The sequence below is a fragment of the Nymphaea colorata genome, chromosome 7 (genome assembly GCF_008831285.2).
Source record: "Nymphaea colorata isolate Beijing-Zhang1983 chromosome 7, ASM883128v2, whole genome shotgun sequence".
NCBI classification, from domain to species: Eukaryota; Viridiplantae; Streptophyta; class Magnoliopsida; order Nymphaeales; family Nymphaeaceae; genus Nymphaea; species Nymphaea colorata.
The window spans coordinates 15999988-16013522 of NC_045144.1; the positions used below are offsets into that span (position 1 = coordinate 15999988).

General features: G+C 38.8%; 1 protein-coding gene across 1 annotated transcript; it reads left to right on the plus strand.

The window, feature by feature from the left end:
* The first annotated feature begins 306 nt into the window (after positions 1-306).
* LOC116257662 (bidirectional sugar transporter SWEET2a) lies at positions 307-2668 on the plus strand. Its single transcript, XM_031634610.2, has 6 exons — positions 307-794; positions 1262-1298; positions 1411-1627; positions 1725-1883; positions 2066-2185; positions 2284-2668. Exons 1-6 carry the CDS (start codon positions 746-748, stop codon positions 2395-2397), a joined length of 696 nt encoding a protein of 231 aa, XP_031490470.1. The 5' UTR covers positions 307-745; the 3' UTR covers positions 2398-2668.
* Positions 2669-13535: the final 10867 nt, after the last annotated feature.

Here is a 13535-nt window from a genome sequence, read left to right on the forward strand (position 1 = left end):
TAATAAAACGAAAAAAGAAACCACTGTCAGTAAATTTCATGTAGAATGATTTTTTTACGTTTCCCTTAGCAATCTGACGGTTGGGGTAGGAAGATAAGCATGGAAGTCAGGCTGGTGAGGCTGACAGGTCTCATGTCATTGTCACTTGCATAATTTACTTACTTTTCAGAATTCTTTTTATAAGAAAAAAGAATAAGATGTAAAGAAACAATATCCTAAAATTAAGCATTTTATTGAAGTCAAATTATCCTAAAATTAAGCAACTAGCTATTAAATATGTACAAATCTTCGGCAATGTGGGAGAGGCGAATCGGAGAATTAATGATGCGCATCGTCCTCGTCAGTCGTCCCACCCTCCCTATTTCTCTCCCCTCCTCAGCTTTCACCGTCGTTCCTCTCCCTCCTTCCCGAACCTGCATTCCGCAAGTGGTTAGGTACAACGCAGTTTTCTGATTTGCCAACTTATACAGTGACAGGTATCCGAGAGCATAGTCTGTCAACGACTTTCATCCTCTTCCTCTTCCTCTTCCTTTTCCTCTTTTCTCCTGAAAACAAAGAAATGGTCGGATGTCATGGTCCCATCCTTCCCTTCCTCCCCTTTTGATTTTGTCAGAGCAACAAAAAGTAAAGAAACAAAAACCCATTAAAGCTCCCCCCACCACCCCCCCCCCCCCCCCCCTCCCCCGACCCTATTGCTTCTGTTATCAACTCCTTTCAGCTATTCGCCTCCCCAGAAAGGGGTTCGATGATTTCTTCGGTTAATGAATCTTGCTGCTTTGCAGCAGGAGTATTAGGTATGTCCTTCCTTTGATCACTTTTTCTTTTTCCAGCAATTCCTCCCTCTTTTCCTTTTCTTATTTTGCTGCACTTTTGTTTCTGTGGCGTATATAGATAGACCCACTTATCCCAGAAATGAGATCAACTGAGATATTGTGTTAAATGTCTAATTTATCACGTTTTTCTAGTGAAACTAGTGAACTCGTTTTCCACTTCTCGTGATTCTGTCTCCTTACCCAACAGTGGTGTGTTGTGTTCAGAATTTTTTTTTTTAAGAGGGAAATTCTCGACTGCCTTTTTCATGCTGGGTGCGAATTGTTCTCTGTTTTCAGATGTTCATTTTGGTGGTTCAAGAGCGAACTCTAATTTTTGTGCATGTGAATCTTTTGGGTTACGATGGTGCTCTCAGATCGATTAACGAATTCTTGCGTTGAGCAAGTTTATGGTGTACTTTGTTGCTGAGTGTAGTTTCGAATTAATGCAGGGAACCTCTTTGCATTTGTGCTATTCGCATCTCCCTTGTAAGTTGTCATTGCATCTTGACGCTGGTTCTTGATTCTTAGCTGAACTCGTGATTTCTGGTAGTTTTTGTGAGTATTGACTCTTGTATTTCTGTGAATCTTGTGTACGTAGTCCAACATTCAGGCGGATCATCAGAAATGGATCAACAGAGCATTTCTCTGGTTTGCCTTATATTTATTCGCTCTTGAACTGTTTGATATGTCTCTGGTATGGACTTCCCTTCATAAGGCCTGGAATCATTTTGGTCGCCACTGTCAATTCAGTAGGCGCATGTTTTCATTTGGTGTACATATCCTTGTACATTACATATGCGGATAATAAAAAGAAGGTATTGTTGATCACCTGCTTCTTATTACTTCTTACCGCATTAATTGTCTATTTTCTATATGTTTTCGCCACAACGATGACCATCTTTGTCTTTGCAGCTGAAGATGTCGGCTCTGTTGATTACGGTACTTGGGATATTTGCGGCTATAGCAGTTATTAGTTTGGAGTGTTTTAGCTCCTCAGCTCGTCAGATTTTTGTTGGTTACCTGACAGTTGCTTCACTTATATCAATGTTTGCTTCCCCACTGTTCATAATTGTAGGTCCAAAGTACAAAATCCACCTTTTTTTTATTTTATAATGATTCTTAGTCTCATATATATAAAGTATAAACAGTGTGGGATGTATTATATACAGTTTTTTAACTTCAGTTTCTTCTCCATTTTGTGTTCGCTCTGAGTTGATGTCTTGTCCTCCTTTCCTTCTTTCTTGCTTTCACAGAACTTGGTGATAAGAACGAAGAGTGTTGAGTTCATGCCTTTCTATCTCTCTCTTGCCACTTTCTTGATGAGCTTTTCATTCTTCATGTATGGGTTTTTGGAGCGTGATGCCTTTATTTATGTAAGCTTCTTTGATAATCCCTCCTCATGCCCTTGTATTATCTCTCATTGTCAATCCTTTCTTTACATCCTTGTGCATTTTTTTATTTTTTATTTTAGGTCCCAAATGGGATTGGCACATTGTTGGGAATAGCACAACTGGTTATTTACGTATATTATAGCAGACAGTCAAGAAAAGATGTGAGAACCCCGTTGCTGGTCTCACATCAATGAAGTTATTTGCAGGCATCTTCACTTGAAGCATATTGCGGTATTCTTTGTTCGATGTAGCATCTGTTGTCTACAAGTTCCACCATTGCAGTTCTTATACCGTGAAGATTTTATGAAGATTTGTGCTTATGTGTGCCTTTGCTGAAAAGCCAATTCTCTTGGAAATTGTGCATATATATGTTCTTGTACTACTGCACCAGAATTTGGTTTGTAGTACATGAAAAATTGTAAGAGCAACTGAATTTTGTTGAATAAAATATTCTTCTTCTGCTCTTGTTGTGTGTATGCATAGAAAAAGGTTCAATCAGCTGAACAAGATTTAGTCTGTTGAATTGACATTATAGTGCTGCCCATGCTCTTCACTTATTTTTCATCTTTCACAATAATTGGTAACCTTTCAGTTTTGACATGGTAATATGTTTGACTGATAATTTAAATTAACATCTATTTTAGTAATGAAATTGAGTATCATGAACAAATGGTACAGCAGCTGTTACTCTGAATTTTAATGCAGCGGCAGACATGTGAACAGGTAATTGCAGCAAAAGAGAACGCTTGGTTTTTCTTACTGAACTTTGGCTAAAGATCTTAGAAAGGATTAACAGTCGAATGAAAGGCAATTTAACATTTAAAAATTCATATTATACCAAGATATGTTGAAATTGATCAAAAATTTCTCAACTACATTCAGAATAACAGAATAACAGCTGTTGGTCATTTATCATTATTCAATCATACAGACTGCCATAAGAAGTGAAGATTACAGCATCTTAATAAGTTCGTTGCATTTGGTAGTTGCATGTATAAGATCTGCTGCTTTAACTGAATAAGGGGACTAATATTGTGAAATTTCAAATAGTCCTTCCAGATGACGAGGATTATTGTTTACTGCCTGAGGCAGACATTCAACTACTTCTGCCAAGAGCATGTATGAGGGAAAACGGCCTAATTTCTGTCGATGGCAGACTTGCATATGCTTGCATATTGCACCTTCACTTCCTCATGCATGGCGGTATGTCACGTTCCAATGTGAATACCAGATATTTGAGGAAGGCCCTTCTGGCTATTTTCAGTTTCGTAGTTCCAGCGAATGATGTGTGCCGTGTAGAATATGTAGGATGACTGAACCCTTCAAGCTGCAAGACGAGATGTAACCAACTTCAAGCTCAAGCCCGCTCGAGGAAAAATGCAGCTTATCTCTTAAAAAACCTATGAGAACAGGAAGCATTTTGATTTTGGAACAGCATAATATCTGCATATTACCAGCTAACTTCAACCGGGAATACATGTGGGGAAATCTAATGCAGAATTCCATCAAGGAGACCAGATTCAGGGAATAAAAAACGATGCTAAAAAACCAATCTGCAGAAAACAAGAGAAAAGACTCACAACATCAGAAGCCATCTTCCTTCGGAATTTCTGAGCACAATTAACAGAACGGATTGCCGTGTTTTCCCTTCCACTATTGCCGTTGGACCAAGGAAAGAAAAAAAGATTTTGAATCCAACCAAAACTTCGAGAACTTCTCAACCTTCCAGAGCAACTAAGGCCTCTCAACCTAAATGCGGCATTGAACATTGCCTGAATTCAAATTAACTTCCTCTTTGACGAACATTTAAACATTACTGAACCTTCGAGCCAGGGGCATTTGTAAACCTGACTCCGATGGTCATAAATCTCCAAAAGAGCAAAACCTCGCGTAGCGTCCTTTCTCTCCACTGCTCATGGATGAACTGAAGGCAGCTAAATCCACTTGCTCGAGTTCTACAACCCCATTAGATCTGAAAGCCAATTGTCTCTCACATCTAAAGCTCAACCAGCAATCACTAACCAGCCAACGCATCTCTAATAGTGTCAACACATGTAAGCCTGTTGAGCTTACAGTAGGCACCTAAAGTAATTAGAAAAGGCAGGACTTTGTACAGGACCATATGGGGATGTTTGATTGGCGCCCCAATCTTAGATCTGAGGGCCTCAGTTAATGAGGGGCTGACCTTAGATCTATGGTCCTAAAAAATTTTGGGTTTGAGAAACATGTATTTAAGATCTCCTTTATGCTTAAATTTCATGGAGCTCAAGTCGGAAGGAAGATGGGTTCTGACTTGAAATTTCAAGATGCAATGTTTAGAAATCTACATTAATCTTCATCACAAATCAAGTATCTGAAAGCCTAGGATCTAAGATCTTGGACCACCTCATGAGGCCCTTGAAAAGTATGGACCTCTTCCGTGTGCAGGAGCAAGTGCATTCAAGAAATGTGGACTATTAGGAGTTGTTTGGCAACAGTAACAAATTGTTTCTGTTCCAATAATCTGTCTAAAAAATTTGGGTAGATTCATGCAACACAGCGTTAGATTGGTACATGAATCTATCATAAATTTTGGGTCGGTTCATGGGACAATAACACTATATTACAATTGCCAAACAGCCCTTAGATGCCATACACGCAAAGTCGCTTCATCAAATGACAGAAGGCTTCAAAGTTAATTGCTTCAAGTTGTCTCCTGGTTGGAACAATAGACTCTTGCATCGGTCTCCACCGAGCACTGCTTCTAGATGACAAAGGCCGCCGATGCTTATAGCATCAATCATTTTCCTGACCACAGTTGCAGAAACGTCGAAGATTTTTTATGAAGCAAACTTGTCCAAGTGTCCGACAGATTTTTCTAATCAAGCACGCCTTTATACAGAGATTGCAAAGCTTTCTCATTGCTGCCATGAAATACGGCATCTCTATTGATCGTGTCTACATCGACAATAGACCTTTGAAAACCTTCAGTTGGTCGATGTTATCCGGTTTAGCTTGTGCAGGAACTCAGAATGCTCTGCAGATAATTGATGGAGGTTCTTCGACTCCCCAACAGAGCCAGCCATTGTCTTTAGATCAAAAGAAGAAAATCTAAGCTCCAGCAAGGATGATGTATAGCCAATATACTAGTGAGCAAGAGTTGAATAATGCTGTGAATTGACAACTGCACCTGCAGAAATCGTAGCTATCAGATCCTTATTGACTCATAAAACCCCATGGACAGTTTACCAAGATCCAAATTTAAGGGCGTTGAATGACGATCCCTTTTTTATTTTTATATTTCCTTCCAAAAGACAATCGTCCCTTCACTGGACAACCATTCAGAGATCTTTCTTCCTACGAGATTAAAAAGAAGGCACCAATGTAGGAGCACCTGCGTAGGAAATTAACTGTAATAACCAATGTAAAAACATGTTGTCTTAAACTTGAAACTAGGAGTTTATGTTGGTTCAAAAATCAATAGATCAAACTTTTTCAGCTTCAAAGTTCTGCCTAACACGAAGAGAAGAACAATTGGCATGCTAATTCTTTGGATATAGCAATTAAAACACATAGATGACACCATTTATTCGCAATCAGGATGGGGAGCAGGATCTTTACGTAGGATAATTGGCAGATAAGTATCAATTGTAAACTTCTAATCGGGATTAAACCAACTGAGGGCAACGGTTTTAAGCTCTTTTCAACAAGAGATTTCATTTGCAAAGAATTTGGCCCATCCCCTGGTGTTCATACTGGACAATACATGTACCCAAATAGTGTGACCACAACCAACTCTCCATCTACCAACACTTGATATTTTTGAATTGTTGGACGGTTGCAGTAAATTAGTTTATGTTCTTAATATTTTTTTTAGGCAGTTTCTTCTGTTTACGCATATATATATGGTTGGTCACTGGCTAGATTTAGGCAAATGGTTTGCCATTTTTCTGATACAATTTAGTTGTTATATATGGTAATGTGATTGGATATGAGTCCAACCGAAAAATCTGGTTGGGTCTAACAAAGCAGAAAAAACAAAGGTTCGTTATTTTCTTGGTAACGTATGTCCCAGTGGACTGGAATCAGAAGAACAGTCACAAAGATATTGCTGCAGGGTAATACCACTTGTCAAATTTATTACAAACATTAATTTAACATAAAATATATCTTATTTCAAATAGTTTTTATGAAAACTATTGAATTTTCTACTATTATAATTTTGATGTTATAAGAACCATTTATTTTTGTGATTACCACAAAAACTCTTAATAATCTAAAAATGAAAAAGACTATTGTAGTGTATTTTTCTAATCAAGACATTCTTTAGACCATATCTATATGGTTAGATAAACCTGGTACAAAAGAGTATCTTAATAATCAAATTTGAGGGGTCTAATTTTTGGCCCTAAGCTTAGTGGTCTGGGATTTAATAACTACTCAATGGTTTATATTTATATAGAGAGAGAAACAGGTATTTTTGCCCATTTTAAGGAGGGGCAAAATGGAAATGTGAAAAAAGAATAGTTTGTCCATGTGGGCCATTCATCTCATTGAAATTAGACGAAAGAGGTGAACCCATTTTTCCTTTGGGATCTTTTTTGTTTCTTAAAAATGATCTCTCTTTCTCCTTTTCACTCTCTTTATATATATATATATATATATATATATATATATATATATATATATATATATATATATTTGTGTGTGTGTGCATATATGAGTGAGTAAACGACGACATTGGTTATCTAGAACCACCCAACCATTTAACCAAGGCCGTCCATCTAAAGTAAATAGATGACCGAGATAAAAACAATCAGAAAAAAGTGCAGAGTAATATTAAATGATGAAAATGTCATTCACTTTTTTTTCTTAACCATCCATCATGTTGAATCGGATAGTACCTTAAAGAAGTAGAGTCGACACACACACATATATATATATATATATATATATATATATATATATAAGTTCTTTGAATTTTTCCCTGTAAAATAAAGACAACCAAGTTGAATCTGCGAAAAGATTAGAACAAAGGCAACCAAGTTGGGTCTGCGAACAGATTATGCCAACTTGGCTTGTATAAAGACAGGTCAGGTTAGGTCGGTTTTGGTTTGGTGTGTCCAAAATCTGGGCCAAGGGCAGTTTTCATGGTTAGGTTTTGGATTAGGTTGATCTCTAACTGCCAGCCCGCACAGGTGAAGACTCACTCTTATATCTCGCTTTATATCTGGCTCTGCTATTTTGTCCCCATTAGCCAAAACTGGACTTACTGGAGCTCCACCGGGTTGTCGTGGACCCCAGTGTCTGATATCTTCTCTCACCAAGCTCAACAACCATCCCTAACCCGCCGGAATCCGATAACAATGATCTATGTCTGCTGATCGCTCCAGCTTAAAAATTAGGGTAGATTCATCAAACATTACCTGACACAGCATTTCATGAATCTGTCTCGTCTCAGAGAATATATAGGACGGTAATAAATTATTACTGTCAGCAAATGACCCCTAAGTAAATCTGGTTAGTTTTCATAGATGTGAACCCCAAAAAGATTTGGATCTAAGCATTAGATCTTTTGGACCTATCTTTATCTTGCTTACTCTCTTCATCTGTTCCTCATAAGGACATTTGATATCTGAACTGACCCCGGCTAAACCCAGTTACCTGTCGGTCCATGCCTGATCAGAAGCCAGGCAAGGCGAAGGCCTAGCTCGGACCTGGCACAAGTTGCCGTGGGCTTTCGCTGAGTTCATTCGGACAAACCGGTATACTGTTTAGGTTCAGTCTGGAAGACAGACATGCCAGATATGGACCTGGACTGGATGTAAGCGCCACAACGGACTCAGCTGCCTGTTGGTTAATCAGCTTCCAGTGATAATACATTTTGGATCTAAACCAAACTCAATCGGACCCGCTTTAGCATCCAAATCCATATATCTTCAGAACTCATGTTGGTTTTTTGAATTTAATAGTGTACAGGAGAATTCTAAATCTGGTTGGCTCTCCAGCCTTGATCTTGACAGTCATGCATGTGAGTCCTGAAAAGATGTCCACCGGGGCCAGTTTTTTTAGGGTTAGATTCATGCCAGATCCAAGTATTATTGACTGGTGCAATCCAAACCCATATGGATCCATACCAGACATCCGACAAATCCAGACCCAAGAATCAGATTCAGTAGCAAAATTCAGATCCAGATCGCTAAGCAAATATCAAGATCTAGTACCAAGTCTGCATCCACAACCAACTCCAAAGTGCACATAAACAAGGGCTTGATTTTAAGCAAGCAAGATCTACACTCAGTTTCAGCTCAAATTCATTTGGGTGGGGCCAAGCATCACCTGGGAAGTTCCATCTTCCAAGCCAAACCTGTTTACAGCCAACCCCAAAACCAGTGACCTAGGTGCAGGTTTTTCGAAAGCGCGACCGAACCCACACTCATGGGTCCGGTCTGATCCAGTGCTTGCCGCATACCAATCCCTTAGCCCACTTGCTTGTTTCGCATGCACCCTAGCCAACCATGTGAATGGTTGTCATCCAAAACTAAGTGGGGGCCTCAGTCACCATGAATGTCTGCTTGTAGACAAGATGGACCCAGCTGCCTGGCCACCCTAAGCCACAGAAAACACACTGCTCAGCACATGCACTCACTCCTTCCTCCATGAATAGATAAGGAAGAGTAGCTTCAAAATTCTGGGGAACCAACCACATGGTCTGTTGCATGATAATAAGAGGCCTTCAACTTCCCATATCCATAGATGGCTTCATCTCTCTAGCTGACTTCCACACTTTTTTTTTTTTCTTATATATAAGTGGAGAGATGAAATCACTGTTGCCACCCAATTCAGGTTATTAGTTATTGATTTTGATAAAGGCGCTGCAAGTTGAGCCCTTCATTTATGAAAAGCGCGGCGCAGCACTCGAGGCGGTCGACTTGAAGGAGGTCTAGAGTTCAAAACCCGGGCTCGTACCTTGATATAATCTGGTAGCCCCGGATTAATCAGTCTAATCGCGAGTTGATTAAAGTATAAATAGAGTACCTGCATCATGGCCATTGAAATTGGTTTTTCTCTAGATTCATGTTTTTATTTGGCTATATGTTGTTGCCTATGTTCAGTTTTCATTTTGGCCTTCTATATTATTTTATAATTTATATTATAATCTTATGTTGGAATATATTTTTCTTTTCAAGCAAAAACAAAGAAAAATGTGATCACATGACTTGATTTGAAAAAAAAAAACATATGTTGCCACAACTCACGAGCCATATTGTCTATTTGGATTTTTTTGGGTTTTCCAAACTTAATAATTATGGAATAAGATCGTAAAAGTACATAGATCTGATGTCGTATTATAATTACTGTGTTATCCATATGTTGACGGGCTTAACATCATTATTGTCTTTTAATTTTTATTTTAATTTTTCGATCGCTTTCCTTAGACTGGCTTCTGTCCGTTCCCTCAGCCAATAGTTATGAGCTTTTATTTCCGCCCAAAGGGATTCAGAGTGGTTGACAATTGTTTTACTACGAGTTCCTACCGAACAGTTTTCTTTTTTTTAAAAAAAAAAAAATTGGATATAAAAAAAAAAGTTTAACATGTAGTTAAGAAATTGAATTAGATTCGGATTCAAGAAATCACATTTGTTCATATTCAGATTAAGATATACATCAACATCCAGTCAGATTCAGATGTTCAATAAATATTTTACATCCAATGCTCTTACATTTAGAAAGTAATCTAGAATGGATTTAAAATTCAGACTCAGTGAATTCAAATAGCATAATCAAATTTTGAAATTGGGTTTCAGATTTGGATAAAACTTTTCTTCATTTGGATTTAAATCTGATCCATTGACCTCCCCGTCTACCATTTAGGATCATGAGTTGCAATTGGATTTGAGAGTCAAAATTTTGATGTTTATTTCAAATTTCGAGCCCGAAATATGTGATCTTCGGAATTCAAAACTTAACAACCCACTTAAATCAGTACTCTATTTTGCACTTATAAGTCAGATTTGTATACCATATTAAACTTCAAAAAAAAAAAAAGTTGAAAAACCTTTGGTTTAACCAACACAAATTAAAATAATTTAAGAAGATTCATAACACAACCAACTAACTTTTAGATACAAAGGCAACTGATTAATATGGAATTAGAAGAATTAACTTTATGGGGTTATAAAACTCATGGTCTCTGTCATGACCCAGTGCGCTAAGCTACTTGTGAGGAATTTTCTGAAACGAGGACAAGAAGGGAATTCAAACGAATTAGTATATCTCCAACTCATTCATTGGCACAATGCCATCTTCTTTCTTCTTTGAAATTATTTGAAAAAAAAAAGAAAAAGAAAGAACGGCGATACTTGTCGCTTAGCGAAGCAGACAGCCTGTAGCTCATACTGAAATGCTACATAAAAACACTTGATATCCGGATATTGGAAAATCCCAATTCCCAGAAACCACAGAAACACACCACTCCATCCCCGCACGCAATCAGCAATGGCTGTCCCCTCTGAGATCGCCCGAGTCACGAGGCTCATGCCCTAGAGTGGGGAGGCACAGGTCCGGCCCCCGTTAGGCCCTGTTCTGGCCGGACCCAAATTATTTAATGCCTTTATTTATAAAGACCACCCAATTCCCGTTGAAATTTTTCATTGATTGCTCGCTCGACCAACATGGATCCCAGATTTCTTGCCACCAATCTTGCTGCATTTTTAAATTCTTTCCCCTTTAATTATGGAAATAAATTTTTATCATAATTTAAGAGAAAACATCATGAATAAAAAAAAAAGAAAGGGACAGAAGTGGTGGATGTCGGCAGAGAGTCCCCAGCAGAAGAGATGCATCGCTTGATTCCCTCTCGACATTCTTCTGGCCGACGTCTGCTTCACGCTTTCTCTTGATTTCATTAAGTCCCCAGGTTGGGAGGTTTTAGTTGGGGGGTTTGTGTCTCTTTGAGATGGTTTCTTAATTGTGACAGAGATGTCATCTATCTTGTTAGTTGCAGAGTTGCTGGGGGCTCTTTAGATGTTATTGGGGAGTTGATCTTTTTATATCAATGACTGCTAACGACTCGTTTTCTTTCTCTCACTCATTTTTATCTGCCTCTTATTTTTGGTGAAAAAATCTAAAAAATAGAAAAAGGAAGAAGAACTGTCTTTGAATAGAAATTTGTCAGCCTAAAAAGATCCAAACCCAACCTACTTTCCAAACATCTTTATGTAGATTTATCTTTTTTGGTGTTTTAAACAAACTTATACTTGGTGGTAGTAAGGCTGAGTGTAGGGTTGAGTACCTCACAGGTACCCAGCTGCCGGGCTGGGCCAGGCCGACCCGATGCCCAGGTTTAGATGGTAGTGGTGGTATGCTTGAGGTGAAGTCCTTTCCTTCCCCATGCTTCAGGGTCCAAGACTGTTTCGGGATCGGAGTAATCTTACAATAAACCTAGGGGTAAACAACGAGTCTCATTAATGCTCGGTTCATGAACGAGTTCCAGCCCAGTTAACGAGTCAAGCTTGAGTTCATGAGTCGACTCGTTCAAATAATCGAGTTGAGTTCGAGCTCAACATGTAACTGTCGAGTCGAGCTCGAGCCTTAATCGAGTTTGTCGAGCCTTAATCAAGTCGGTATATTCAAACGAGCGTACCGGTTTGTCGAGCCTTAATCGAGTCAAGCTTAAGCTCAACAGGTAAAGACGAATATCAATTATATTCAAATGAGTTTGTTGAACCTTAATTGAGTCGAGCTCAAGCTCAATACGTCACAATGAATATCAATTCTATTCAAATGAGATTGTCGAGCCTTATTCAAGTTGATCTTGAGCTCAACACGTCACCATGAATATCAACACGTAACTGCGGAGTCGAACTTGAGCCACTTCCGTCGAGCTATTCTCGAGCTCGAGCCAAGTTGAGATCGAGGTTTCATTAGTTGAGCCAAGCTTGAGGTTTCATTAGTCCAAGCTGGAGCTGACTGAAATCGGGCTCGACTTGGCTCGTGTTCACCCTTAAATACACCTATCGGCTCGAGTGTAATGCATACCACCTTTTGGTGGTCTAGAAGATTAATACCCAGAGACCTCATAATGACTTTCTTAAACTTAAAGTTCTTAAATCGCAATGGAGCTGATCGAGCCCTTGGAATCACGGATTGGATCAACTAGACATTATTCATATAGTCAAGTGTATGGTATCATATTCTTATTCCAAGGCCAATATTCTAAAGATAAGCATCCAATGTAAGATTTGGCTTATAGATTTGAATCTGCATAGCATCAAATTGGTCAGTTCAGATAATTCAAACCAAAGAATAAACTATAGTGTCATTCGGCTCATGAGACGATCATTCTTGGGTAATGATGCATGGAGAGTGCTTCAAATGGATCAGACATGGATCGCTAAATATATTAAAAAATCCAGTACCGAATCCAAGATCTATAATGTAAAAATGTATGAAGGGTTGGTATGGAACACTGGTTCAAGCTCCCACTGTACTCGATCCATTTCTTATCTTACAAGGCAAAACAGAACTCAGTGAAGAACACTGTACTTCTTTATGTTACAAATGTCTCAGACACCAAAACCCCTCAATTTGGGATCCACAAGTATCCAAGCCAAAGTGCATTCACAAGGGGAAGATATCAAGATATTTTTAGTTTGTTGGGGAGTTGCCCAAAACTTCAAAACTACTCTAAAAACAAGAACTTGAGAGAATCCAAACTTAGCACAAGAGGAACCACCAAAAGCTACCAGAAACAGCCTTGTTGGGGTTTCCTGCTGGATGTGCCATTGCACTGTGCCCTTTTTCTTAGATCAGCTGCACTGGATTGCTTCCATCATGCAGAAAGGTTCTCCATGGAGAAAAGAAAAAGATCTTGGTGACCCATCAGATTAGATGACATAAATATGCTGCTGCTTGTCCTTTTGTCTGAAAATTGCACTTGTCCTATTCTTCACAAGCAAGTTTCTCTGCCAAGGAGGTGCAACTTTAAAGAAGTGAATGGGTTACTGAGATCCTTAGCGGGATTTGAGGGGTTCGTTGTTTGGCAGTACCAAGATTGGGATTTTGGCTGACTTTGATCACCCAAATCTGGCTTTACAGGACAATCCTTGATTCATTAGTGAGCTCATTAATGAAGATAGAATCTCAATTTGGGAACGCCAACGAATCGGATCCAAGTCAGATCCATTTAAGGCCCTTTAATTTTTGCGTACTTCAACAAGATGGACTGTCTAGACCAGGCTTTTATGTGAATTAAGTCTGGCTCTTACCTTTTATTTTTGCGAATTAAACATGGTTCCTACTTGCCTTGATCTCATTTATTTGGACCAACTGACCAGTATGTTAGGTTAAA